The sequence below is a fragment of the Crocodylus siamensis genome, chromosome 6 (genome assembly GCF_052110815.1).
Source record: "Crocodylus siamensis isolate JL-2025a chromosome 6, ASM5211081v1, whole genome shotgun sequence".
NCBI lineage: Eukaryota > Metazoa > Chordata > Crocodylia > Crocodylidae > Crocodylus > Crocodylus siamensis.
Window position 1 is genome coordinate 42,716,922 of NC_143400.1, and position 27,567 is coordinate 42,744,488.

General features: G+C 52.3%; 1 protein-coding gene across 1 annotated transcript in view; it reads left to right on the forward strand.

The window, feature by feature from the left end:
- Positions 1 to 8,964, forward strand: part of LOC149862393 (uncharacterized) — a 29,460-nt gene extending 20,496 nt beyond the window's left edge. Inside the window, exon 6 of the mRNA XM_090053917.1 lies at positions 8,815 to 8,964. Coding sequence (XP_089910043.1) covers positions 8,815 to 8,964 — 150 coding nt within the window. The remainder of the gene's footprint in view (positions 1 to 8,814) is intronic.
- The last annotated feature ends 18,603 nt before the right edge of the window (positions 8,965 to 27,567 follow it).

The window sequence follows — 27,567 nt, forward strand, 5'->3', positions numbered from 1 at the left end:
GTAATCAATAAAGTTCTCCTTTTTGACTGGTGTGGGAGACTTATTGAGGGGTGGGTCTAAATTATGCCTAAGAGACCCCTTAGGTCTGCGGACTAAGGGAGACTTTACTTTTTGCCCCCTTGACTTGGGGAAGTGCCCCAAGTGCCTGTACTGGGTCGAGTACCCATCGGACTATTAGGCCTGTGTTTCCTCAAGGACACAGGGCCAAGACAGTCCCTTCTAGGGGTGGTGGCACGACGTTACCCCCAGACTAGCGAGTGTGCTCCAGGAGAAGGGTCGGCCGAGCATAAGGCGCCCCTAGGGAGGCATTCAGAGCCTGGAAGGTGGTCAGGCGAAGGGAGGTGGGTGGCTCAACACAGGAACGCCCCCTACTGGCCCGCCACAGGCACCTGTAGCCAGAGGATTGGGAAAATCCCTTTCCACCCCACACAGCCACCACCAAGCCCAGAAGTCCGGGAAAACCAGATACACTTCATTGTGCCCTGCAACCAGGGGACAGCGAACAAGTCCACGTCTCACACCCACTTTCTGTCACAGGAGCTCACAATCAGTCCAGGCCCCTGCCTGCAGGAGGATCAGACCCATCCAAAATATGTCAGACACGTCTTTGTCTAACCAATTCCTGAAACTACACACTGACCCAGTCACACAGCTATGGGTCTGGTTGCCCAAAGACACCAAGAGCCCTCAACCTGCCCCAGGTTCACCAGGGGAATGTGGGCTGCTGGTGTTCTGCTGCTACTAGGGATGGTAAATGCACTAGAGAGACCCAAGGCAGAGGCTATGCTCCCCCCATGTCTCATTTTCAACAAAAGCATCATTTCTCCAAGCGATTTGGGTTGGAGAAATCCCTCATACCCCCAGTCCTGTCTTTATAACTCACCCCAGGACCAGCAAGGCTGTCTGGCACCCAAAGCCAAGAGCTCTGGGAGTGCATCTCAAGAGACTCCTTGCAGACTCTCTACACATCACTAAAGATATGTTTCAGGGAACTGGCATCAGAACCTGTTCAGTTACTTTAAACCATGTCATTGCCCAAAGGCTCCACTCCTCCACAGACCACACTTCCACCAAACCAGCAGTGATGAGGAGCCCTGGCACAGATAATGCAACCCATGCCTGGCTCCTACCGCACCGAGGCACCTGGTCTGGTTCTTCTTTTTTAGATACAGACCCATCACACATCAGGGCTGCATACACGAGTGCTCCTTACACTTGGCTCTGGGGCCTAGATTTCAGTCACTCTCTGTCCTGGGCCCCTGAGGATGCAGGCAGGAACCAGAAGAGGTTTCAGAAAAGCCAGGGATCCACCTGCTCCAATTTGAAGGAGGTGTGGGTGAGGGTCTCCCCTGACCTGCCTGCACCTGGCCCTCATGCCAGTGACCTATCTCCGGTGTGGTTTTCATTGACAACAACTCTAGTCATCTCAGAGCCTGACTAGGACCTGGGAAGTGGCTAAATGAGACTGAATGAATGGGAATGTATCTTGGATCATCAGCCCCCAACCCATTATTCCTGAGACAAAGCACCATCTCTGCAGGTACCTCCCAGAACCAGCTCAGCCCAGGGACCATGCCCTGGTTTAATTCCCATGGACAGTAAGGTCAGCTCCATGGCCTGGACACATGTGAAGACTGAAGGAGGATGGCAGCAGCTCACCAAGTCATAGTGGACCAACGGAGGGGCTGGGGGGGCATGGTCCCCCGGGGCACAGCCCCCCGGGGCACCCTCATGGGGGGGTGCTGACTGTGCCCTTCAGAGCTCTTATCACATGGGTCATGGCCGTGTTTGTTGTTTAACTCACCAACCTGTTCTGTGGGTTGGCATTTTATGACCTGTTCCAGCCAGGAATACCAGTCACCACTCCTCCCCCGATGTCCAGTGTGCTGGGTCTTTCATTTCCTTCCCAGCCAAAACAGGTAACTAACAGGGCCGGGGTGCCGGGAATGGCAAGGCCAGGAATTTCCCAGGGCAAAGGACAGGGGCAGGATGCAAATGGCCCCAGGTGCCAGAGACCCATGGTATGTGACTGTTACCAACCTTCCTTGGCATTTTTTGTGCCAGGAGGGATTCAACCTTGAGCCAAGAGCAATGCACTGGATCAGCCCAGGTAAGCACTAAGGTGAGCACTAAGGGGCCTGATAGACATCAGGCTGGGGGGCCCTTTTGAGGCAAGGGCACCTATGGTAGTGCTTAAATGCCTGTAAACTATTGCTGGGAACATGGGGAACAAGCAGGAGGAACTTGTACTCCTGCTTGCAAGCAAAAACTTTGAACTGGTTGGACTAACTGAAACCTGGTGGGGCCCTGCTCACGATTGGGCAGTGGGCATGGAGGGTTACAGGTTGTACAGATGGGATAGAGTGAGGAAAAAGGGTGGTAACGTTGGTCTCTATGTTAAGGAACAATATACATCCTCTCTAATCAAGATGGGATCAGAGGAGGGCCCAACCAAGGTACTGTGTGTCAGGATACAAGGGACTTGGGCAGGGGTGGGACTTGGTAGTGGGGGACTACTATAGAAAACTCTGGACAAAATCATTAAGGGTCACATTTGGGAAATAATGCTGAAAGGAAATCAGCATGGATTCAGTGCAGACCCTGCCTGACTAACCTTGTTTCTTTTTATGACCAGGTCACAAAATGATTAGATGCAGGAGGTGAGGTAGATGTCATCTACGTAGATTTTAAGGCCATTGATATGGTATCTCATTCTGTTCTCATAAATAAACTGACAAGCTGTGATATAGACAATTACATGGTGAGGCGGGTGCAACACTGTGCCCCCTCCAAAAGGGATGGGGGGCAGCAGCGGGGGAGACTTCTATGGAGTCAGCACCTACGAACCTGCAGGCACTGACTGCATAGCACCAGACACCAACAGTGACTGTCTAGATGCTGGGACCAACACCTGGACAACCGATCCCACACATCCCTGTCTCCTTCCTGCCAGCAAAGGCAGCATCAGACACGCTAGCGTCCTCCTCCTTATAAACCCTGAAGGTGCTTGACCCATTGCAAAATCATGGGGTGCTTCCTTTAACCTAAAGCACAGAAAGTAGCTTCCCTTAGTCAGCTGAACAAAGAGAGCATAAAGGCATGCCCAATCCCTCCCAAGCATGTACCACAAAGCTTGTTTAGCATATAGCTTTATTGGGTAGAGAGGATAGGCATGGGGAGGGATATAAATCAGAGAAAGATTAAAAGAATAGGCTTGAGCAGAATTGGACTGGCATCCATTTAATGCACTTCTAAATTACTGTAAGCTACCTTTCTAGTTAAGTTTCTAGTAATTTACTCACTTCAGCATCCTGGAAGAGAGCGAGTTGCAGAGGTTCCCAACCCTTCTTCCTGGAGAGCCTCTCTCTTAAATAGCCCTCCTGACCTCACCTTCTAGACCCAATCAGGGACAGGTGTTGTTTGAAGCTGAGCAACCAGTTTGAAAAGCATCACAGTTACCTACAGGAATGTATTGGGCTTAAGCCCCTGCCCCCAGGTCGTGAGGTCACAGCTGCAGAAAACAGAGAGGTTAAAGTCACACCGTCTTATCTGAAGTCCCATACACAGTAACCTGGAATAACCATGTTGACAGACATGTAAGAGGACAAAGGAAGAGGAAAGGAAAGAAACAAAAACCAAAAGAGGAAGCTGGGAATGGAGTTCTTTCACACTGTAACAGGGGCATCATTGTTCCTGCTCTGGCTTTGCTGTCCCTGCTGGCAGCCTCCCCCCCCGCACCCCGCAGGTGAGTGTCTCTTTGGGTTGCAGAGCAGGGAGGAGGCCTCCACTAGCTAACACCATGTCCCATTTCTTCCCTAGGTTCGTTGTCCCAGTTCACCCTGTAGCAGCCCATCTTGGAGCTGGGGAGGGCTGGACAGATCCTTATGCTGACCTGTGCTGACTCCGCAGATGCCATCACTAACAACTATTGGCAGTGGGTGCAGCAGGCTCCGGCAAAAAGGGCTGGAGTGGGTGGGGCAGATTAACTAGAGCAGCTCCAACTGGTGCAGGCACTATGGGCAGCCTTTCCAGAGCTGCACCACCTTCTCTGCAGACCCCACCAGGAACCAGTTCTCCCTGCAGCTGCACTCCCTGACAGCCACAGACACCGCCACATAACTGCTTAGGATACAGACACATCCAGTGCCACAGAACAAGGCAGGGGATGTGCATAAAGAGGAAGTGCAGGCTGAGCAGCTGTAAAGCCCATTGATCCTGGTCCCCTCCACAAGGCAGAGGAAGGAGAAGAAAGAAGAGAAAGCAGTAGGTGGGGGTCAAACTGCAAGGACATTTTGCCTACTTCAGCAGTGTCAAACATACTGCCCATGGGTGGATCCAGACCACGGAGTCACTTTATCCAGCCCACTCCACTAAGTGCAAGCCCCCAGGGTGTGGCCAAGGAGAGTGGCCTGCTGGAATGAATGTAGTGATCAGAAGCAGGAAGGAGAACAAGGCTTGACACAGCCTTCTTCACTCTCCAGCATCTTTGCCTGTCATTAATGCTGCAGCTCTTCCTGCCCAGCTGCTGCCCCACTGTGTCCCCCATGCTGGAGCTGGAGGTGCTGCTGTAGCACCAGAGGCATAGCGACAGCTCCTCTGGCTCCTGCACAGGACATGTGGTAGTGGTAGCAATGAGTGCAGCACAGAGTTAGGGTCATAGTGGTTGCTACTTCCACCTGTCCAGACACACCATGAAAGGGCAGAAAGTGAGTTTGCATCCCCAGGTTAAATGATAAGAGACAAGGCCACCTGGTTTCCATCCATCCACACTCACCCATGTGAATCTAGGAAAACGTACATTTAAATTAGCACTTACCACCTCTATCTTACTCTGAACAGAGGCTGCTTCCCAGGAGACTTGCTGTTATCAGGAGATTCTTATAGCTCTGGGGGTCATAGGGGCAAATTCCCTGGTGACCCATGGGCACCATGTGGCACATGACCTGCCTGAGCAAGAGATGGGAAACCTGTCAGCACATCCCCACTGCCCACAACCAGCCCCTCACAGCCACTACCAGAGCCCATGGAGCAGATGTCTAAGTGTTAGGAAGTGGGGTCCTCAGACTGTGGTATCTCCCCTACACTGCACCAAAAGCTCCCATGGAAACCGTCTAGGGGAAACTGGACTGAGGCCTGTCAGCACCAGAATGAACCAGCACAGGCAAGAGTTAAAGGTCAGAGACCCCCAAACCCGGGCAGGAGAACACTTAGCACAGAGCAGCCACTGCCTTCCCGATCTCACTGCTCCGGCTGCAGGGCAACTCTACAGAGCCTGCAGCAAACGGCACTGGGGGCAGAAATCCATCACTTTGCTGGGCACAGAACACCAGGGACTGAACACAGACACTGGCTTTAGGGCTCATTACATCCACCTGCTCCCTCTGCACTGCCCAGGCAATCAGGCTCCTGTTCCCCTGTGAAGGGCCTCACTCTTCCACAGACTTTCATTCTTGTCTTACAGATATTCCTTATCACCTCTCTCTGCTCCAGCTTCACATCCATCCTCTATTTTAAATGACTTTTTATATGCATGGAGTTAAACAAACTATGTATCTTTACAGGCAGATGTATCCTCACACTGACAGTCCCAGCTCATCTCTCCTCTTTCTCCAGTGTCCTGCACTCTGGGTTTCACTGTGAGATCACCCTGGTGTCTTAGCCAGAACCAGGCCACGCATTGAAGACCTGACACTGCAGCCTGGGCTGGGCTGTCTGGATCCTCCTACATCCCCAGACCAGGCCCTTCCAGTCCCAACACTCCCCTTACTGCTCCAAGAGGCCCCTCCCAAAGATTTCCAGGACAAAGGGCTCCATGCAGGGAGCATTCCCAGCCCAGGAAGGGGAGAGGATGAATGGTAGTGCCCGCATTGGCTTCTCCATAACCCTCAGTACCAGGCAGGGCCAGGAGTTGGTAACTTTGGCTCTGTGTCCTACAGCCAGACACTGGGCATGATCTTCCTGGGAGCAAGACAGGGCATCCAGCCCTGAGCCTGGGAATGCTCCCTGACCCCCACAGCCTGGATAGAAGCAGGCCAGAGTCCAGTTGTAGGGTCTGGAGGGAACAGGACTCCCAGAGGCTGGGGGAAGCAGACATACAGGAGAGAGAGAGCGAGAGAGAAAGGGCTGGTTACAAAACAGAATGGGAAACTGAGAGGAAGTAGGGAGGCAATAGGGTGCAACCACAGCATATAGAGTATAGCAGAAAGCCACCTTTGTTTCTCCCCAAAATCTCTGCTCTGTGACAATTTGATTAGTATGGGCCCAGCAGAGGAGATGCACCCTTACCATATCTCTTTAGGTAATCTGAGCTGGCTACATTCCTGAGGGAGGGGAGAAACCTGCTCCCTCTGCCTACACAACTGGTATCTGCTACCTGGGTGGGGGGCATCTACCTGGGGGGCTAGTCTGCCCAGCAACTAGTGATGTATTTCAAATTGGTTGGCTGACAGCCAACTGGAGCTGGCCTCCACTGGACCAGGTGAATGAGGTCACAGGAGCTATACAAGTTAAGATTGCCCAGGAAGAGGGCAGCAGCCATGCGGAGGACTCAGAGGAGCTTTACCATCTGAAACTGCCTCTCTCCCCCAAAACCCATGAGGCAGGAACGGCCTGCCTCTAGAGGGGATCTCCACCACCTCTGGATGATGCTTGTGAGTAAGCTACTCGAGATCTGGTTAAATATCTAGCTGGTGGTAACTTAGATGCATGATCAAAAGGCTACCTCAGCCAGACTGTTTGCTCTTTAGGATTTCTATTATATTCTCAACCTTGTACCCTATTTTCACCCTACCCCTGTAATCAATAAAGTTCTCCTTTGTGACCGGTGTAGGAGATTTATTGAGGGGTGGATCTAAATTATGCCCAAGAGGCCCCTTAGGTCTGTGGACTAAGGGAGACTTACATTTTTGGCCCCCAACTTGGGGAAGTGCCCCAAGTGCCTGTATTGAGTCAAGTACCCGTAGGACTTTAGGCCTGTGTTTCCCCAAGGACACAGGGCTGAGACAGTCCCTTCTCGGGGTGGTGGCAGTTACGTTACCCCCAGGCTAGCGAGTGTGCTCCAGGAAGGGGGTCAGCCAGACGTGCGGCACCCCTAGGGAGGCACTCGGAGCCTGGAAGGTGGTTGGGGGCAGGGAGGTGGGCAGCTCAATGCAGGAGCGTCCCCTACTGGCCTGCCACATAGACCAGGTCTCCTTGGCAGCCCTGGGCATGACTGTGTTCATGAGTGGCAGCACTGATGCAAATCCTAGCCTCCAGCTTCCTAATTAAATCCTGGCTCCTGTAGGATTTTGGCACCAGCCCAAGGAGACCATTACAGGCTTTGCACCATATGGCTAAGCAGCAGCTCTTCAGAAAAGGACCCAGGATTACATTGGGCAATACGCTCAATGAGTCAGCAGTGTGCCTTTATTGCTAAGAAAACTAATGGCAGAAGGGGAGGGGAAGCAAACTGCAGAGGCCTGTTGTCTACTTCAGCAGCCAATCTGGCCCAGGGGTGGTGAAGCCTGAAGAGACCCTCACCCTGACCTGCACCATCACTGGAGAATTCATCACTACAAGCAGCAGATGGTAGCACTGGATCCGGCAGCCTCAAGCAACAGGGCTGGAGTGGATGGGGATTATTAGCTACAGTGATGGCACCAACTACAGTCCTTCCCTGCAGAGCTGAATCTCCATCTCCAGAGACACTTCTAAGAACCAGTTCTCCCTGCAGCTGCGTTCCCTGACAGCTGCAGACACTGCCATGTATTACTATACCAGAGAGTCACAGTGACTTAGAGCAGGGCAGGGCCTGTGCAAAAAGGGGAAGTGGATTCTGTACAGCAAATCAAGCCAGCTTTGGGCTAACAAGTCCCTTCACACACACACATCCCTTCTGAAGGCTCCCCCATTTCCGTGCCCACCATTTACATCTGGACTCTCCACCAGAAGCCTCTCACCCACCCAGAGTTGCTGAAAGAGGGACAGACTCTCACTTTGCATTTCATAGTCACTGGTGTCCCTTTTACTAGCAAAACGGGCTGATTCTGACAGGTGCCTTGGAAGGAGCTGGGGTGGATGAAGCTTCAATATACAAAGACCAGCATCACACATTATGCCCCTTCTCTGCGGAGCCTGATCACCTTCCCCACAGGCTCCTTCAGCAACCAAGTCCCCCTGGAGCTGCACTCCCCAATGACCACAAAAACCATCATGTAGCACTGGGTCTATGACAGTGTCATGGGGACACAGAGCAGAATCAGGCTTAGCACAAAGGGAAGGGGAACTGGCATGATCAGATTTCTCTCTGAGTAGATACCTGGACAAGGCTAGGTGCCATTCCCTGCTCCTCCATCCTGCCACAGCCCCTCCCAGGGGAAGGTCAGGGCCATGCCAGGGCAGACTGGAGCCACCACACCTGGGTCTGAGCCACATCTGGGGGAGGTAATTCATCCTTTTATTAACCCTCCATGACCTGCTCCCAGTGGGGTGGGCCTGCCACATCTCAGCCTGCAATGGGCAGGACTGGTTTAAACATGGGAGGAGGACAAAGTGCTTTGCCTCCTGCATTTCCAAGGTCCAACCCCCAGCTCTGCAGATATGTTCCAGGATGGGGCAGAGGCTGCCAAATGGGACTGGGGTAGGTCACAGTCCAGCAGGGACTCAGAGCTGGAACCACTTTCCCTGAAGTTCTTCACTGCAAGAGGCAGCCCCCTCCCTCCCAGTGTGAGATTATCTGCTCCCACATGTCCATCCTTCTCCATGTTTCTTTCCTGGCTTTGTTTCTCCATGTCTGACTCTCTCATAGAATCACTCTTCCCACATGTCCTCTTTCAGGTGCAGATGATCAAGCCTGGCCAAGGTGTGGTGAACCCTGAAGACGTCTTCATCCTAACCAGTGCTGTATCTGGTTACTCCACCATCCGTAGTTTGGATTCGTTCTGGATTCGTCAGCCTTCTCTGAAGTGGCCAGAGGATAATGATTAATTATACAGCTCTGCTGAGAGCCCTGTTTCTCTAAGTTCACCCTACCATCACCAAGGATGACTCCAGGAACCAACTCTCCCTGCAGCTGCACTCCCTGACAGCCACAAACACCACAACATATTACTGTACCACAGGCAACACAGTGACACAGATAAGGGCAGAGGACCTGCCATGAGCCCTTCAAGCGTGGTGGGGGCTGGTCTCCATGGCAACCCCAAGACTTGCAAGTGCAGCCAGGGTCTCCTTGGGAACCAGCCCCAGCCATACGGGTAGGGGCTGCTGGAAAATAGAGTCCAACTGCCACTCTGATCTTCCATTTTTCCCACCCCTGCCCTAATCCATGGCAGGCATCCTTATGTGCAATCCCCAAGCCTCGAGGCCTTAGGGTTCAGATGCCCCCTAGTCTCACTTCTGCCAACCAAAGGCCATGGGAGTAACCTACAGGAAAAGCCCAAGAATAATCTGCCATTGCCATAAAATGTGTAACCAAGATCCCTGCATTGGGAAGCTATACTGGACTCTTATCAGGGTGTCTGCCCACGATGCAGTGGACAGGTCTCCACCCTTAACTACACCAAGCCATTCAAGGCTGGAAAGAAGGGGATCTTCCCTTCCAGGTACAGTATAACCACCTTTGCCAACACCATCATCATGGTGTCAACACTGTATGGGATAACCACTGCAGTTATCGTGGCATTTCCCTTGCCAGGTAAAAAAAGGCAGATCCTTGCCAGCATATTCCCTGGCTGGCCTAAGTGAGGCAAGAGGGACAGCAATGAAGTCCTTTGATTACCCCAGGCTCTTGCCACTCACTGAAATACCCCAAACTCCAGGCTGCTTCCCAGGCTCACCAGACAGCCCCAGCACTGGCCCTGCTGGGCTCCAAGCTCTCTCTCACCTCCTGCATGGCCTCCCCTTTGACTTGTGCTGCACACAGCAATGCCTGATGCCACTGACCCTCCTCACACAGCAGATGCTCCTTGGGGAAGGACTGGGCTGTCTGCTCTGGGCTTAAGCAACACCATGCACAGCAGGGGCTGGGCCAGAGCTGGAGCTACTCAGGGCTACAAAGGCAAGGGAGGAGGCAGCATCAGAAGGAGGATAACCCTGAGAGCAGGGACTGACAAGGGCCACTGCACTGGACTTGGAGGACAAACACACACACATGCATAGACACCCTCATACATGCACACATTGGCTGATTCCCCTGAACTGTTACCTCTCAGCTCCATGTTCTTGGGGAACCCTGACACAGGACGCAGACTGTCTGACTCACAAAGAATCACCCTTCTTCCCTCCTCTACCTAAACAGAAACTGATTAAGATGCAGTTGGAGATACACCTAAAACCCTCCAGATAAGGGTGACAGGAGTGAAACAACTGCCGTAGGTCTCATTTGCATCTGAGATGGAACCAGATGACCATTCATTTACATGAGAGATGGAGAACAGGAAGCCTGAAGCAGAGACCGCAGTGAATTCTGGGATCAGAGAAGCAGGGAAGCACTGCATGATGGGGAATCTGTGCTCCAAATGCTAATCAAGCCACATTTACACACACCCAGCTCAGCATTTATCAGACCAGTTCTAACCTTGATTTACAAAGGACTTCCCCCCACCACACACACACACCTCAAAGCAGAAGTAAAGTTTACTAGACATCTCGGACCATACATTCCCCAGTCCCACTATGGGAGGCCTATTTAAACTTGATTGACTAAAACTTGGTTGCCAGGTTAGTGAATGCTGAGGCAAGAGACTGAGTCAGAGGGGGTATGGGCAACATTTGAACAATGGTAAAGGGTTCATTACAGCGTCCAGCCCGGTGGAGCCCTGACCACAAGAGTTGTCATACTTTTCCCGGGACAACTGGTGGAAGTCCACTCCCCGCAAAGGTTATGAACACTCCAATAATTGCCTTAAGTCTGTTAAAAGACTATAGTAAGATCTGGAAAAGTTATGCTAAGCTGAGGCTTGTTCACAAGTAAAAAATCCATAACCTTGATGCTGCAAGCTATCTATTGTTTCTGAAGAAACCAGGAGATATCCCATCAGTATAGCTGCTGTCCACAGGAATTTCAAGCTGGCTCCCAATTGTCTGGTTACTCCTTATCCTTATGTGTTTCCTGATTATCAGTTTCCTGAGATGATCCAAACCAGATAACCCCTTGTCAATAGAAAAGACTTTTTTTTTTTATACTATTGAGAATGCTTGAAAGAAGCTGAACTGAGGGTATAAAAATCTGCAAAAAGCAGCAGTGTGTGTGCTGACACCACCCACTTTCTTCTCAAGAGGCCAAAGGAAGCAGATCATCTCCCTTCAAGGATTGTGCTGAGAACTTTAACCTGTCAGCATTGCAACCCCAGTGCCTTGGACTGCTGAAATCCCAGCTCTCTTTCTCTTTAGGCATAAATTTCTAAACCTGAACTGTATTAGTTAAGCTTGAGTTAAGTTTCCCCAAATACTTAGTGAAACCAGGGTAATACTGTAATTGTTTGTTTTTACTTTTTCTTTGCATGTCTATTACTACTAGTGCCATTATACACTTCATATACTTAGCAATAAATAACTTTTGACACACTCAGGTAGGCTCTGGAGCAGTGAGACATGTGCGGGTGAAGCCCGCTGCACCCCGACTCCCCCGAAGCCCCCCAGACACCCCCTCAGCAGCCGCCGAGCCCCCTGCCGACCCCCAGCACAGCTGGAGGTAAGCGGGCTCGTGGTGGAAAGGGGTTAACTCCTTGCTTGCTGGGAGGAGGCCGCTGCCTGGTGCCGGGTCGGGTCAAGCCCCCGCCCAGGACCCTACTTGGCCCAGCCCCCCCAGGGAGCCACGCCACCGGAGCCGCGCGAACAGGCTGCGTAAACAGGCGCTTGAGTTAGCGCGGAGTTTGCGGAGGGGAGGGCGTGGGAGGGCACGAGACCCTGCCTGCGACCCCCCCAGAGTAGCCAGCCCCAGCCGTAGCCAGCCTACCAGAGGCATGACACGGATGGGCACGCGCCGCACCCCAAGGGTCCCCTCGGGCTCTACGGCCCCTCCACTGGGCACCTTAGAGACGGCCGCCCAGACGGAGCCCATGGTTCCGGGCTCCACGCAGACAGAGCCCCTGGCTCTTGGCTGCGGGGGCTGCCTGTCCCTTTTTCAGGCTCTGGGGCCCGGGAGCATGGCCCCCTCCCCTTGCGGGGTCTGCTCCCTACTGGGGTCTCTGGCGCGCCAGCTGGAGGAGCTCCAGGCCACAGTCCAGAGACTGCGTGCCATCAGGGACTGTGAGCAGGAGATAGACTCCTACTGCCAGGCCCTTCTCCCCCGGGAGCCGCAGGGGAGAGCTCCGTCTCCCTCCGTGACTAAGGAGGACTCTGGGACCTCCCGCTCTGCCCAGTCAGGGGCAAGGACCAAGGTGGTCAAGGGCCCTAAGGCCCGCCGCACCAAGGCCCCTGCCCCGCCGGAGCTTAGCAACAGGTTCGCACCTCTTGCAGCCCCAGCAGAGCCCACGCAGTTGCCAGCTCCCGCAGGCAACCCAGGCTCAACCGCAGCTACTGGCCCCGCTCTCCCCAAGACAACGCGTAAGGTGTTTGTTGTGGGAGACTCCATCCTGCGGGGCACTGAGGGGGCAATCTGCCGCCCCGACCCCTTAGCCCAGAAAGTCTGCTGCTTCCCGGGGGCCCGCATCCGAGACATTGCGGAGAGGATCCCGCAGCTCCTCCGGCCCACAGACCACTACCCCATGGTCCTCATTCATGTGGGCACCAATGACACGGCTCAGAGCACCCCCAGCCAGGTCATGAGGCGCTACATGGAGTTGGGAGCGGGGCTTAGGGGTCTGGGAGCTCAGGTGGTGTTTTTGTCGATCCTCCCAGTCTCGGGCTATGGGCTGAGGAGGGAGAGGAGGATCCACGCAGTGAACCAAAGACTGTGGCGCTGGTGTTATCGGGAAGGCTTTGGCTTCCATGACCACAGCCCGCTCTTTGGAGAGAGAGGCAGCGAGCTGCTGGGAAGAGATGGCCTCCACCTCTCTCCCCTGGGGAGGAGGCTCTTCTCAGCCAGGCTGGCTGACCTGCTCCACTGGGCTTTAAACTAAGCCTGCTGGGGGATGGGGGGACTACTGCCCCTGCTGGCCCGCTGAACGGCCCTTGCAAAGCCAGCGGACCAAGGCACTTAAAGGGGCACTTAAGGGAGCCCACCCCTGCCCCAGCCCTGGCACAATCTGTGGGCAAGGCAAGAGCCCCCAAGGGCACACTTGCCTGCCTGTACACTAATGCCAGGAGCCTGGGCAACAAGCAGGATGAGCTCATCCTCCTGCTCAGTGCAAAGAAATATGATGTCATTGGGATAACGGAGACCTGGTGGGACTCCACCCATGACTGGACCACGGGTATAGAGGGCTATACCCTGTACAAGAGGGATCGTGTTGACAAAAGGGGTGGGGGTGTAGCTCTCTATGTGAAGGAAAGCTGCATGTCCCTGCAAGCTGATGTTGGTGACCAGCACGGACAGCTAGAGACCCTCTGGGTAAAAATTCGTGGGGAATTCGGCACAAGGAACACAATGGTGGGAGTCTACTACAGACCTCACACTCAAAGTCCCGAGCTTGACCAGGAGTTAGCCCAGGAACTGACTGAGGCCGCTTGCTCCAGGGCCTTGGTTGTCATGGGTGACTTCAATTACCCAGACATCTCGTGGGAAGATCACTCAGCTAAATCTGAGTGGGCGCAAAGCTTTCTCTCGTGTGTGGATGACCTCTACCTGACTCAAGAAGTCTATGGGCCAACGAGAGGCAAAGCGCTGCTTGACCTGGTACTGGCTACGGGGGACGACCTAATCGGTGACCTAGTGATTGATGGGAAGTTGGGTGACAGCGACCACGAGCTGATCACCTTCACCATCCGCCGTAAAGCTGGCAAGTCAGTCAGCAACACAGAAGTCCTTGACTTCAGAAAAGCTGACTTTGACAGGCTCAAGAGGCTAGTCAGTCAGGCCCTCAGGGACCATGACCCCAGGGGGATGGGAGTTCAAGAAGAGTGGTTGCTTCTCAAGGAAGCGATCCTCAGTGCACAAGCTAAATCTATTCCAACACGGAGGAAAGGCAGCAAGAAGGCACAGCAGTCTTCCTGGCTCTCCAGGGACCTAGCGGACCTCGTACAGCTAAAAAGGAAAGCCTACAAAGGATGGAGGATGGGATTCACCTCCAAGGAGGATTACTCCGCGCTGGTCTGGTCCTGCAGGGAGCAAACCAGGAAAGCCAAGGCTGCAACTGAACTCCAACTAGCTTCAGGCATCAAGGACAACAAAAAGTCCTTTTTCAGATACGTGGGGAGCCGGAGGAAAAGCAAGGGCAATGTTGGACCCCTGCTAAACCAGATGGGGCAACTGACAACTGAAGCCCAGGAAAAAGCCAACCTATTAAATAGGTACTTTGCGTCAGTCTTTCATCAGTCACACGGGATGCCCATGCCTGCTATGGGACAGTGAAATCTGGGTGAGGGGGATCCCCTACCCTCCATCAATGCTGACCTCATGAAGGAACACCTTGAGAAGCTGGATACCTTCAAGTCAGCTGGCCCTGACAATCTGCACCCCAGGGTACTCAAGGAGCTGGCGAGCGTCATAGCCCAGCCCCTGGCACAGATCTTTGAAAACTCCTGGCGCTCTGGTGTAGTGCCCGAAGACTGGAAGAAGGCCAATGTGGTGCCGATCTTCAAGAAAGGGAGGAGAGTGGATCCGGCTAATTACAGGCCCATTAGCCTGACTTCTATCCTGGGGAAGATCTTAGAAAAGTTTATTAAGGAGGACATCCTTGAGGGACCGGCCCAGGCTAACATTCTAAGGGACAGCCAGCATGGGTTTGTTGCGGGTAGGTCTTGTTTGACCAATCTCATTTCCTTCTATGACCAGGTGACCTATCACCTGGATGAGGGAGAAGAGATTGATGTCATATATCTTGACTTCAAAAAAGCTTTTGATCTGGTATCCCATGATCACCTCTTGGCCAAACTGCCCAGTTGTGGCCTTGGCTCCACCACGATCCACTGGCTGGGAAATTGGCTTCGTGGTCGGACCCAGAGGGTTGTGATTGATGGCAGTCACTCATCGTGGTGCCCTGTGACCAGTGGGGTCCCTCAAGGCTCTGTCCTGGGACCCATACTGTTCAACATCTTCATTAATGATGTGGACATTGGAGTCAGGAGTGGACTGGCCAAGTTCGCCGATGACACCAAACTTTGGGGCAAAGCATCCACGCCAGAAGATAGGCGGGTGATCCAGGCTGACCTGGACAAGCTCAGCAAATGGGCAGATGAGAACCTTATGGTGTTTAACACCGAAAAATGCAAGGTTCTCCACCTTGGGAGGAAAAACCTGCAGCACCCTTATAGGCTCGGCAGTGCTACGTTGGTTAGCACTACAGAAGAAAGAGACTTGGGGGTCATCATTGACCACAAGATGAACATGAGCCTCCAATGCAATGCTGCGGCTAGTAAAGCGACCAAAACGCTGGCTTGCATCCATAGATGCTTCTCAAGCAAATCCCAGGACATCATTCTCCCCTTTTACTCGGCCTTGGTGGGTCCACAGCTGGAGTATTGCGTCCAGTTTTGGGCTCCACAATTCAGAAAGGATGTGGAGAAGTTTGAGAGAGTCCAGGGAAGAGCCACATGCATGATCAGAGGTCAGGAAATAGACCTTACAATGAGAGGCTGAGAGCTATAGGGCTCTTTAGCCTGAAAAAGCACAGGCTCAGGGGTGACCCGATGGCCACCTATAAGTTTATCAGGGGTGACCACTAGTACCTGGGGGAACATTTGTTCACCAGAGAGCCTCAAGGGATGACGAGGTCGAACGGTCATAAACTACTGCGAGACTATTTCAGGCTGGACATAAGGAAGAATTTCTTTACTGTCCGCGCCCCCAAAGTCTGGAACAGCCTGCCAGTGGAGGTGGTTCAAGCACCTACATTGAACACCTTCAAAAGCAAATTGGATGCTTATCTTGCTGGGATCGTATGACCCCAGCTGACTTCCTGCCCTTTGGGCAGGGGGCTGGACTCAATGATCTTCCAAGGTTCCTTCCAGCCCTAATGTCTATGAAATCTATGAAATCATACATAAAAGGCTATTCCAAGTTCATTTACTTATGTTTCATAGTTTCTAGGGTTGGAAGGGACCTGAGCAGATCACCTAGTCCAACCTCCTGCCATGGCAGGAAAGAATACTGGGGTCAAATGACCCCAGCAAGATGTTCATCTAACCTCCTCTTAAACACCCCCAGGGTAGGAGCCTGCACCACTTCTCTTGGAAGTTGGTTCCAGACCCTAGCCGCCCTGACCGTGAAGTAGCGCCTCCTGATATCTAACCTAAACCTACCCTCTGCCGGCTTGTGACCATTATTCCTGGTCACTCCTGGCGGTACTCGGGGCAACACTAACTCCCCCAATGCCTGCTGCTCCCCCTGACTAGTTTATAACAGGCCACTAGATCCCCCCTCAGCCTTCTCTTGTGGAGGCTGAACAGGTTCAGATCCCGTAGCCTCTCCTCGTAGGGCCTGCCCTGCTGTCCCCTGATCATACGAGAGGCCCTCCTCTGGACCCTCTCCATGCTGTCGACATCCCTCTTGAAGTGCGGCGCCCAGAATTGGACACAGTACTCCAGCTGTGGCCTGACCAGTGCCGCAGAGAGGGGGAGGATCACCTCCTTGGACCTGCTCGAGATGCATCTGTGGATGCGTGCCAAGGTGCAGTTGGCCTTCCTTACTGCCTCTTCACACTGCCGGCCCATGTTCATCTTGGAGTCAATGATGACCCCAAGATCCCTTTCCGCCTCCATGCTGACAAGAGGGGAGTTCCCTAACCTGTAGGTATGGTGCCGGTTGTTCCTCCCGAGGTGCATCACCTTGCACTTCTCTGTGTTGAAACCCATCCTATTCTCATCCGCCCACCCTTGTAACCTGTCGAGGTCTGATTGTAGCCTGTTGCATCCTTTACGTTTGCCCACGTCCCCCCACATCTTAGTGTCATCAGCAAATTTGAACAGGGTGCTTTTTACCCCTTCATCCAAATCACTGATGAAGATGTTGAACAGTGAGGGCCCTGTGGATCCCCACTGCCCACGTCCTTCCAGGTTGAGAAGGACCCATCCACTACCACCCTCTGGGTGCGGCCCACCAGCCAGTTGGCAACCCATTTGACTGTGTGGGCGTCTACACCACAGCCCCCCAGTTTCTTAATGAGAACAGGGTGAGAGACAGTGTCAAAAGCCTTCCGGAAGTCCAGGAAGACTATGTCCGCTGCTACCCCTGCATCTAATGATCTGGTGATCTGATCGTAAAAGGCCACCAAGCTGGTCTGACAGGACCTTCCACTGATGAACCCGTGTTGGTTGCCCCTAAGCATGCTGTCCCCTGCTGGCCCTTCCTGGATGTGTGCCAGCATAATTTTCTCTAACAGCTTGCCTAGGATCGAGGTAAGACTAACCGGCCTATAGTTTCCCGGGTCCTCCTTCTTGCCTTTTTTGAAGATGGGGACCACGTTGGCCCTCTTCCAGTCTTCTGGTACCTCACCAGAGCACCACGAGTGCTCATAAAGTTGTGCCAGGGGACTTGCAATGACCTCGGCCAGTTCCTTTAGAACTCTAGGGTGGAGATCATCCGGGCCGACTGACTTGAATGTCAAGCAGAAGGATACAAAATGGAGTTTTTAAGTTGCTTATAGGACAAAACTAACATGGTTACATATTGCTACTATTACACTCTATGTTAACATCAACTACATTAGTTCAGTTCATGCTACGCCTTCACTAACCCTTCTCACCCCACTCCCCTGGGGCAGGGGAGGGGAGGGGAGAAATGTCTGGATTTCAGCTTCCCAGGCCTCTCTGTGGATGAACCAGCTCCTGGACAGGTGTAAGGCCCCTAGGAACTCAGAGCCAAGCTAAGAGACGAACCTAGAGCCAAGCTTACCCACCTTAGGGATTCAGTTAGGATCCATAGCTGGTTTGGCTCCATTTTTGACCCTGCTACCCAGAGCAGATGCAGATATTGAGGACTCTGGGAGGGAAAAAGCAGCTGTGAGATCTCACACCAGTTACATCACCTGAGAGACCTTCCCAGGGTGTGACGGACAGACAGAGACAGACAGGCAGGCAGAGCCCCTGTGGTAGTTAGTGTCTCACATGGGAACAGACAGTGTTCAGAGGCCTTTAAGGGGGTTTAGAACAGAATCCTAATGGTCTAGCATTGTTCTGAAGTGTCTGAATCTCTCGGGCATATGCACCAATCCCCTCCCCCTTGCTGAACTCCTTGCCATGCCGCAGCGGGATATGTCTCCTTCACATAGACCTCCCCAGTGCAGACAGGAGTCAAGTGCTGCTAGCCCTTATCCCTGAAGGGGAGACCACATGCAAATCCCTGCCTGGGGGCTCCTATGTAAATAAAGGCCCTAGGTCCCTGAGCTACAGTCCCTACCCAGTCCCACCCTGCACCTCCTGCTTGCTAGAGCATCTCCCCCATCCCATGAAAAAAGAAAGGAATCTCTCAGACTTCTCTTGCTCCTGGCTTTTGTCCTACTAGGAAGTAGCTTAGTGGATAATTGTTCTTTGCCTCATTTCCTTCTTCTCAGGTGTCCTCACTCAGATCCAGCTGGTCCAGCCCAAGGGTGGTGAAGCCTGGAGAGACTCTTACCATGACTTGCTCCGTCTCAGATTTATTTCTTAAGAGTCGCTATTACATGCACTGGATCCAGAAGCCTCCTGGGAAAGACATGGAGAGGATGGGCTGGGTGCATACAACTAGGAAGAACACAAACAGCAACCCATCCTTCCACAGCAGAATCATTATCACTGCAGACATCTCAAGTTGCCAGCTCTCCCTGCACCTGGGCTCCCTGACAAATAAAGGCACTACCAAGCATTACTGTGCTGGATATATACAGTGCCACAGAGCAAGGCCCCAGTCTGCACACAGAGGGGGAGCAGGTTCTCCCAGGCATCCAGGCCTCTGCTGGGATGGAATTGCTCTCTCCAGCCCTGCACAGACACCCAGGAGCTTCCCACAAGCAGGAGACAAGTGAAAGCCTCTGCTCTCAGAGTCGCTCCCTCTTCTGCACCAAGCAGCCATGACAAGGGGGCAATTCCTACAGCAAGAACTAGAACCAACACACCAAAAAATAGGTCAATTGTCAGGCAGTCAAGAACCCATTAAGTACAGGAAGACCCTGTCCTCTACACCCCCAAGATCACCTCCTCCAGATAATGTCAGAAAGGCTTTCCACTGGGTACAGGGTGAGAAAGATAGAGAAGAAGAGAGAGAGCACCCTGTGGCACTGACACTGCCTAGAGCCAAGGGAGTGAGGAGCCTGAAATCCAATCCCTGAAAGTGTTTTGAGCATGTGACAGCCTGAATCACAATTAATAGGAATTTGGCACCTTATTGCTGAAGGTTCTTCTGTATGGAGCTCTCTGATCCCAGCTCCCCCAGGCCTCGGGAATGCTCTCCCGGCTCTCCATGGCTGTGTCTGCAGCCGTGCAAGGGCTGCAGCACTTGGGCCTCAGTTCAGCAGATGTCACCCTCTTTGACCCCTCCAAGGAGAATCCAGCCCCAGGGTGAAATCCAGGTCTCAGGGCAGGGGAAGGAGGAAACCAAGGTACAGCTCATCTGTCTTGGGACAGAATCTATCTGCATCTGAGAATGTTTTGGCCTTATGTGGTAGAAGCAGATACAAGCACTGAGGACACAGGGCTGGAGACAAGGATCAGGGGATTCTGCTTCCAAAGGACACATTAAATACTCTTAGAAAACACCCATGGGCCTTAGAGACAGATGCAGGTAGACTCTCACCAACCTCAGGAAAATGGAAGTTTAAAGAGGAACCCAGTGAGATGTGCTCCAGCACCCTTTTCCTCCAAACAGCCCTTAATACAGCCAAGGCCAAAATCCTCCTCTCCCCTCACTCAAGTGTCTGCCCCTCTGCTGAGGCTTTTTGGCTCCTTCTGGGCCCTGAAGACTCTGTCCAAGACCAGACAATGAACCTTAATCTCCTGCCCTCTCAGATCTGCTCACAGGGGTGCGGATAGGACTGAGGAGTGCCACTGGTCAGCATGTTCCCCAGGTATCACATATCCAAGAGAGGCAGAGTTGATGACTTCAGCAAGCTCTGGGGCACAGCCATAGATCCAAGGTTATGGTACATCCCAATCTTGAGACACGTTTTCCCGGCAGATCATCTCTGGAGAGGGGAGAACCTCCCATCTCCTCAGCCATAGGAAATGTGTAGAGGGTACATGGGAGGGGGGCAGGAAGGGGGGTCCCCTGCAATTGGCTACCACCAAAGTCTCTACTGGCTTCTTTGGGCAGTCACCACTCGCACTCCCCACACCCTCCTGCTGCTGACACAGTCACTGGAGTCTGTGGGTGGTCTCCACTCACCATTCACCAGCCCCCACCCCCTGCTGCTGACGCAGCCGATGGCAGCTGCAGGCAGGCCTCCCTTGCTGCCATGGTGCCCCCTCCAGTCTTGGGAGGCACCAGTCATTCATGGCAAAGACACAGAGGGAACTGAAAGAATGAGGAAGGAGCAGGGAGGATTCTTCCAACAAGCAGTGAGTATCTTTTTGGAGACTGTATGGACAGGACCCCATAGATAGGACTTGCACGCAGCCCTTCTGGCCCAACCCTGCATTGCACTGGACCCTCTGCCGCCCAGAGACAGTGCTGGAGGGCTGGAGTTAGTGTGAGACCATGAGGGGAGAGAGGTGCAACTCCAGTGCTGCAGAGGCCTCATAAATGCTGGAAGCCTCTGGCCCCGCAGGGTTAGGGTGAGCAGAGTGTGTTCAGGTGTCTGTGACATCCCAGTAGCCCAACAACATGCTGTCCTGGAGATCTCTCCTCTTCCCCCTCCCTGTCTTGCCAGGTGAGCCCCCGCCTCCCTCCCACACCTCACAGTACAGCCCCAGGGAACAACAAATAATAGTCCTCACCTGATCCAAAGGCCAATGGAAAATTTGCAGTGAGTGATGCTCTGGCTTCATGGGCATTGACACAGGCTAGCAGGGGCATGATCTTAAATCATCTTTTCTCCCTAAGTGCCCAGCCCTCAATGCAGCTGGTGGAGATGTGAGGAAGCCTGGAGACTCTCTGTGCCTCTCCTGCAAAACCTCCAAGTTCATTTTCCATGACTTCTATATGATCTGGGCCCACCAGGCTTCTGGGAAGGGGGGATAAAATGGGTTGCAAATATAAATTCTGCTACTGGTAATCTCGCCACATACTACAATGCTGCAGTGAAGGGGCGATTCACCATCTCCAGAGACAACTCCAGAAGCACATTATACCTGCAGATGAACAGCCTGAGGGTGGAGGACACGGCCCCCTATCACTGTGCAAAAGGCTACAGTGATCAGAAGCCTGCTGTGACCAATACAAAAACCTCTGTGCAAAGCTCCTGCCAGCTCTGGCCAGCAGAGGGCATCAAGTACTGCCTGAACAGAGCAGTTTAGGCAAAGCAGGACACCTGGGTCCCAGGCATACTACTGCCTGTGGGCTCCCGCCCCTGCCATGGGCACCCAGTCTCTTCTCAGCCAGGCAGCAGGAGCATGGCCAGAGCATCCACTTTCCGCCCTGCAGGAGCTAGCTCAGACACAGCCAGCCAGGAGACCCTGGGGAACCACCCAGGACCTTGCACAGTCAGGGTCAGGTTGCTTGTGCATGCCCCAGGAAGGCTGGGTGGGACTTCTCCAGCACTCCCACCCCTGGGAAACACCCACAAGCCATGACACAGGGAGAGGAAGCACTAGGCTACAGACTCTGGCTGGTGGGTGCTTGTAGTCAGAGCAGGATGGTCCCAGTTTTTAAGGAAATTTTTTCATGTCCTGGGTTAAGTTAGCCAGATCAGGCCCAAATCCATTTGAATCTTTCAAGAACCATATGTGGTCCTGATATCGGCAAGTATCCTCCACCCCAGCATGGGGCTTCAAATATGTCTAAGTCCTTTGGCCAGCATCATACATGCAAGCCCAGACCTGAAAACATGGAGTTCGGATGCCCCTGAGTTTTGCTTGCCCTGAGCACTAAGGCCATGGGAGCAAGCTAGGGGGGAGTCTCCCATTTCCATAAAGTCAGTATGTAGTTGAGATCTGCCAACTGGAAGCTGGCCAGTGGAAAGCTAACTATGAGGCTCTCATAGGGAGTCCTGTCCACAAGAAGACAAGGGTGCACTACACAGTGGGTCCACTACACAGTGCCATTTTAATTGCATTACCTTCACCTGGATATTTCCCCTGACACCATCGTGGTCATGGTATTTTCCCATGGTAAAGATGGTCCCAGATCCCCATAGCTGGGGCTGAGCATGACTGGGTAGGCCACATTCCTTTAAAGGAACATGCCATTCTTGCAGGGTATGCTACAAGGGGCATCAGCGACTCCACCCTGCAGATAGGGTGAGAATCCACCCCTAATTGGGCAGGACAGTCCCAGCATGGGATCATCAAGTCCTGGTCCCAGACTACACGACTCCAGGGCAGCATTTGTCCCAGATTCAAAGTATCATGCAAGGATCCAGGTTTCTGTTTTCAGGTGGGCGGCACTCCAGCCTGCAAGATGCTTCAGACTGTGAGGACCAGGACACAGGGGCACCACATGGAGAGCAGCTCCCTGCAGGTAAGTTTACAGGAGGTGGAGGGGGGTGTGTGGGGGATGCAGATTGAGGCCTCCATGGTGAGGGAGGAGTGAAGCAGGGGATGGGGCTGGCAGTGCTGCCCAGCCAGGGCAGTGCATGGGGCCCCAGGGCTGGGGCAGGGAGTGAGACAGAGTCACAGATGGCTCATACAGGGGGCACGGGGAAGGGTGGTTCCTTGGCACTGAACAGACACAACCCCACCAGTGAGAGGGGGATTGGGGGGCATTTGCCCACAGGATTTGTGCATGGGGTGGGGAAAGATGCGGGCTACCCACTGCTGGCTCAGGGCTCCTGGCCCTACTGCCTTTGCCCCAGAGCCCTGTGCCACCATGGTAACATGCCCCCTGCTGGCCAGCAGTAATGGGCTGGAGATAGCATGGAGTTGCACCTCTGGCAGGGGAGATGTGGGTGGTGGTATGTGTACCTTCTTTTAAAATTTAAAAAGGTGGTCACCCTACCTGCAGATCTCACCCCGCTGGGCTGCTAGGACTAGACCCAGCCCCAGCCTCCTGCTGTCTGCACACACACACACAGGGCAGGATGGGGCTCCACAGCCCTGGGCTCTGCTCTAGGAGATTCCCCATAACACAGCACTCAAGGGCACCTTTGCCACTGCCCATACCCTGCAGGTAGAGGGGAAAAGGCCTAAGGAAACCTGAGCTACTCAAGGAGACTTCCAGACACACAGGATGGTAATTTATGCAGCTGTGCAGGACCGAGCTCCAAAAAGTTAAGTACCCCAGGCCACTGGGGTTTTCCACAGAGGCCAGAAAGATTTAGATTTCCAGGGGTTGGGCTTCTTCCCCAACTCTGGGTCTGTGCCTGACTGGATGAATCCCTGACAGACCTGTCCCTTCTCCTATCCCAGACACCAGACATGTCCACATCCACTTTCTGCGATGCAGATGGACAGACTGGATCCATGCACGCATCATTGCCCGGCACACACAAGAACCACAGAGCAGAGACACTCAGTACACCTACATGGGCAGAGACAAACACAGAGTAACCACATAGGACCAACTGCCCTGTTAGGAAAAGAAGGAGTATTATTCTCTCTTTTCCACCATTTCCTTCATTTCTTCTATTCAAATGACAACCAGTTTCCCAGAAAGGAAAGAAATTCACAGCAATTAACCCTACCATATATTTGGACTTCAAAAAAGCCTTTGACCTGGTGTCTCATGATGTCCTCATGAGAAAATCGGGCAATTGCAGCCTCAACTACACTACAGTCCAATGGCTGGGCAACTAGCTCTAAAGTCAGACCCAGAGTGGTACTTGATGGAACTGAATCAACATGGCACTCAGTAACCAGTGGTGTTCCCCAAGGCGCTGTTCTTTGACACGTACTCTTTAATGTTTTGATAAACTATCTGGACTCTGGTGTCAAAAGCAGACTGGCCATGTTTGCTGATGACACCAAACTTTGGCAAAGAGTATCCATACCTGACGATAGGTTGCTGGTCCAGGACGACCTTGATAGGCTTGCAAGGTGGGCGAATAAAAACCTGATGGCATTCAATATGGAAAAATGCACGGTTCTCCACCTCGGGTGGGGTGGAACCCATGTCACGCTTATAGGCTCGGCAATGCTACACTCTCTAACACCAGGACTGAAAGAGACTTGGGGATCATAACTGACCACAAGATGAACATGATCCACCATTGTGATGCCACAGTTGGCAAAGGAAACAAAACTCTGGCTTGCATCTAGCGATGCATCTTGAGCAAGTCCCAGGATGTCATCTTCCCACTGTACTCGGCCTTGGTGAGGCAGCAGCTGGAGCACTGCATCCAATTCAGGGCTCCACAATTCAGGAACAATGTTGAGAAGCTTGAAAGAGTCCACAGAAGAGCCATGTGCATGATCAGAGGGCAAAAGAACAGGCCTTATGAAGAAAGGCTGAGAGCCATGGGAGTCTTCAGCCTGGAGAAGTGCAGACTCAGGGGTGACTTAGTGGCAGCCTATAAGTACATAAGGGTGTGCATCAGGACCTGGGGTTCACCAGATCACCCCAAGGGATGACAAGATCCAACAGTCACAAACTCCTTCAAAACAATTTTAGGCTGGACATAAGGAAAAACTTCTTTACTGTCCGAACCCCAAGGCCTGGAATAGACCACCCCCCCTCACCCAGAGGTGGTGCAAGCTTATGTAAAATGAATATAAGTAAACCATGAGACCCAATTTCCTTCTTAAAAACCACTGAGTGCGCTGAGCCTGTAGGTATTACATTAAGTTGGGACACTAGGACTGTTTATGTCACTGCCTGTCACCACCCTGGACATTTGGTCACCTCTCCTGGCCTCATCTCCGTGTCCCCAAATCCTCCTGCCCCCTTTCAGCCATCCATACCCTACATAGACCTCAGCAGGATGGAGGGGAGCTGCAGCAGCTCTGCTACCTCCTGCCAGTGTGGGGCCAGGCCTTGAGGGGTCTCAGAGTGAGGGGCCCAGATCCTCTGGCATTACAGTTTGAGTTGGGGATTTCAGCCCCCATGGGATCTGCTGGAAACCCAGGCAGCACTGACAGAAGTGGGACAAGTTCCTTTCTCTGCACACAACCAGTGTGCTAGAACATCTCCAGAGTCTGGCCAAGGGCAGGCGATGTGTTAAGGGGACAGTCTCACATCCAGACTCTGGGGAAGTCCCTCTCCCCTCTAACCCCTGCACCGGGAACTTGCATTCATTGAAAGCACAAGATTCACACCCCTTTTTATCAAGAATGACATGCAAATGCAGCCCCTCTCCTACCCTTTTAGCTCCTGCTGCCCTACCACCCCAGTAGCTCTCTCAGGGGGAGGCCCCAGGGTGGTGGTTTCGGGCAGTGACTGAGTTCATCTCCCTGAGATCCCCTGACCCTGGCAGACATGGGACTCTAGCCACAGCCCCCTGTCATTCTTGCAGTGCTTACAAGTAATTCCCTTCCCCTGGGTAACAGCAGTTCAAATGGGGTCCATCAAGTTTTGCTTATTGCTTATGTGTCTCACCTGTGTTTGTGGGTGTCTGGTCCCAGGCACAGCTGGTAGAGTATGAAGGGGCCATGAGGAAGCCTGAAGACTCCCTAAGCCTCTCCTGCAAAACTTCCGGGTTCACCTTCAGCAGCACTTGTATGCACTGGGTCCAACAGGCCCCTGAGAAAGAGCTGCATTGGGTGGTCTGGATTAACCCTGGTGGATCGATCCAGTAGCAATCAGCTGTGGATGTTCAGGGGCAATTCACCATCTCCAGGGACAATGCCCAGAACACACAGATGAGTAGCCTGAGCCACAGGGGCACTGCCCTGTATTAATGTGCCACAGAAGCAGAGTGAGGGGATCCTATTTGTACCAGTATAAAATACCAAAAATGCAGAGTCTTGCTCTGCCAGGAAAAACACAGCCAGAGACACAGCGCTGAGGACAAGGGTGGGAGGGAAGGAGGAAGGGATGTTAGGGTAGGCTGTCATATTTTATGCTTTAAATTTGTACCTGTTTATAGAGTGGTGAATTACAGTATTGTTTAGAGTTTGGGGTTTTTTTTCAAATATTCAGCCTCAAGTTCTGTATAGCCTTATTGTTATCTGACTTTTCCATTTTGCTGGTGTTTGCAATATCAGCTGACCATGCCTCTTACAAGTGGCTTAAGTCCTTGAGTTTGCTTACACCATGTTTCTTTCCTTTTCTATCACTATGAAAAGTTATTCTAACACGGCACAGTAATAGTTTTGTTACTGGCTCAGGTTAACTGAACTTGGCAATAGCCAGCTAAATCGGAGGAATGAAATGATTGCATATATTAACGCAAGGTGAAAGAGGAGACCAATGGACAATGCTCAAATAAGACGCCAGAAAAAGGCCAAATTAAGAGGTGTGCTTGCGATGGGTCTGTTTAAAAAAAAAGAAATATGCTGACAGGATAAAATATGCATATATGCTGACTGCAGAGACCAATCCAAAAGCAAGGAGTCAAAGGAGTTAAGTTAAAGAAAAGCATAAGGGGTGGGAGGGGCAAGAAAGTTAAGTGTGTGTTGTCATCATCGCCATCATTGTCATGATGAATCCAGGTTTCAACACCTGTCTGGACCGTCCCAGCCAACAACACACCCTTTGCTTCAGGAATGGAGTGGCCGTCTTTTCTGTGAAGCAAAGTAACATCTGGGATGGGGTGAGATCATTGTATTGAGTGCTTTTCTGTCTCTAAATATAGGAACTGCTAAGACAACACTTGTTGCACTAATAACATTTGACTTTGATTTTAGGCCACTGAGTTGTCTGTGGTCATATTCACATTCCATTTGAGGAATAATTGTGCTTTAACAATCCCTAAGTAGTGTCTGCTGCACAGTGGTGCTAACAGTTGGTGGAGAATGCAGGCATAAATCAGGATTAACCCTTTCATGAACACTGAGTACTGTTTGTATTTCCAAAAGTTCTGTCTCATCATCTTTTCCTTTGAAAGGGTTGCAACCTTTACATATTAGGGCACTGAGAAACTAGAAACTACTGTTGCTGTTTTTCCTGTAGAAAGTGAAAACACAGGGGCATGCTTCTGAAAGAGAGAGAGAGAGAGAGAGAGAGAGAGAGAGAGATTCATCGTGGAATTAAAAAGGACACTTACCTTTTGTAAAATGACAACACCCAGCATATGGCTGGATGAAAAAAAGAAGCAGGGTAGTTGTTGTTTCAGTGGGTGAAAAGGAAGGGGGTTGGTCCATGGAAGCCTAGGGCTTTTCGCAAAGTGGATTGATTGAAAAATGTATGTAAGGCAGACATATTGTATGTTACTCATAGTAAGTCCCAGCCAGGAAAATGGGAAAAAAAGAAAGATGCAGCAACTAGGTGGGCTGTATGGAAGGCTGCAGAGGGAGCTTGAGAAATGGCTATTCAGTCTCAAGAGGAGGTACAGACATTGAGAGGCCAGGTTAGAGATCTTGAAGAACAGGTTAAGCAGTTGAAAA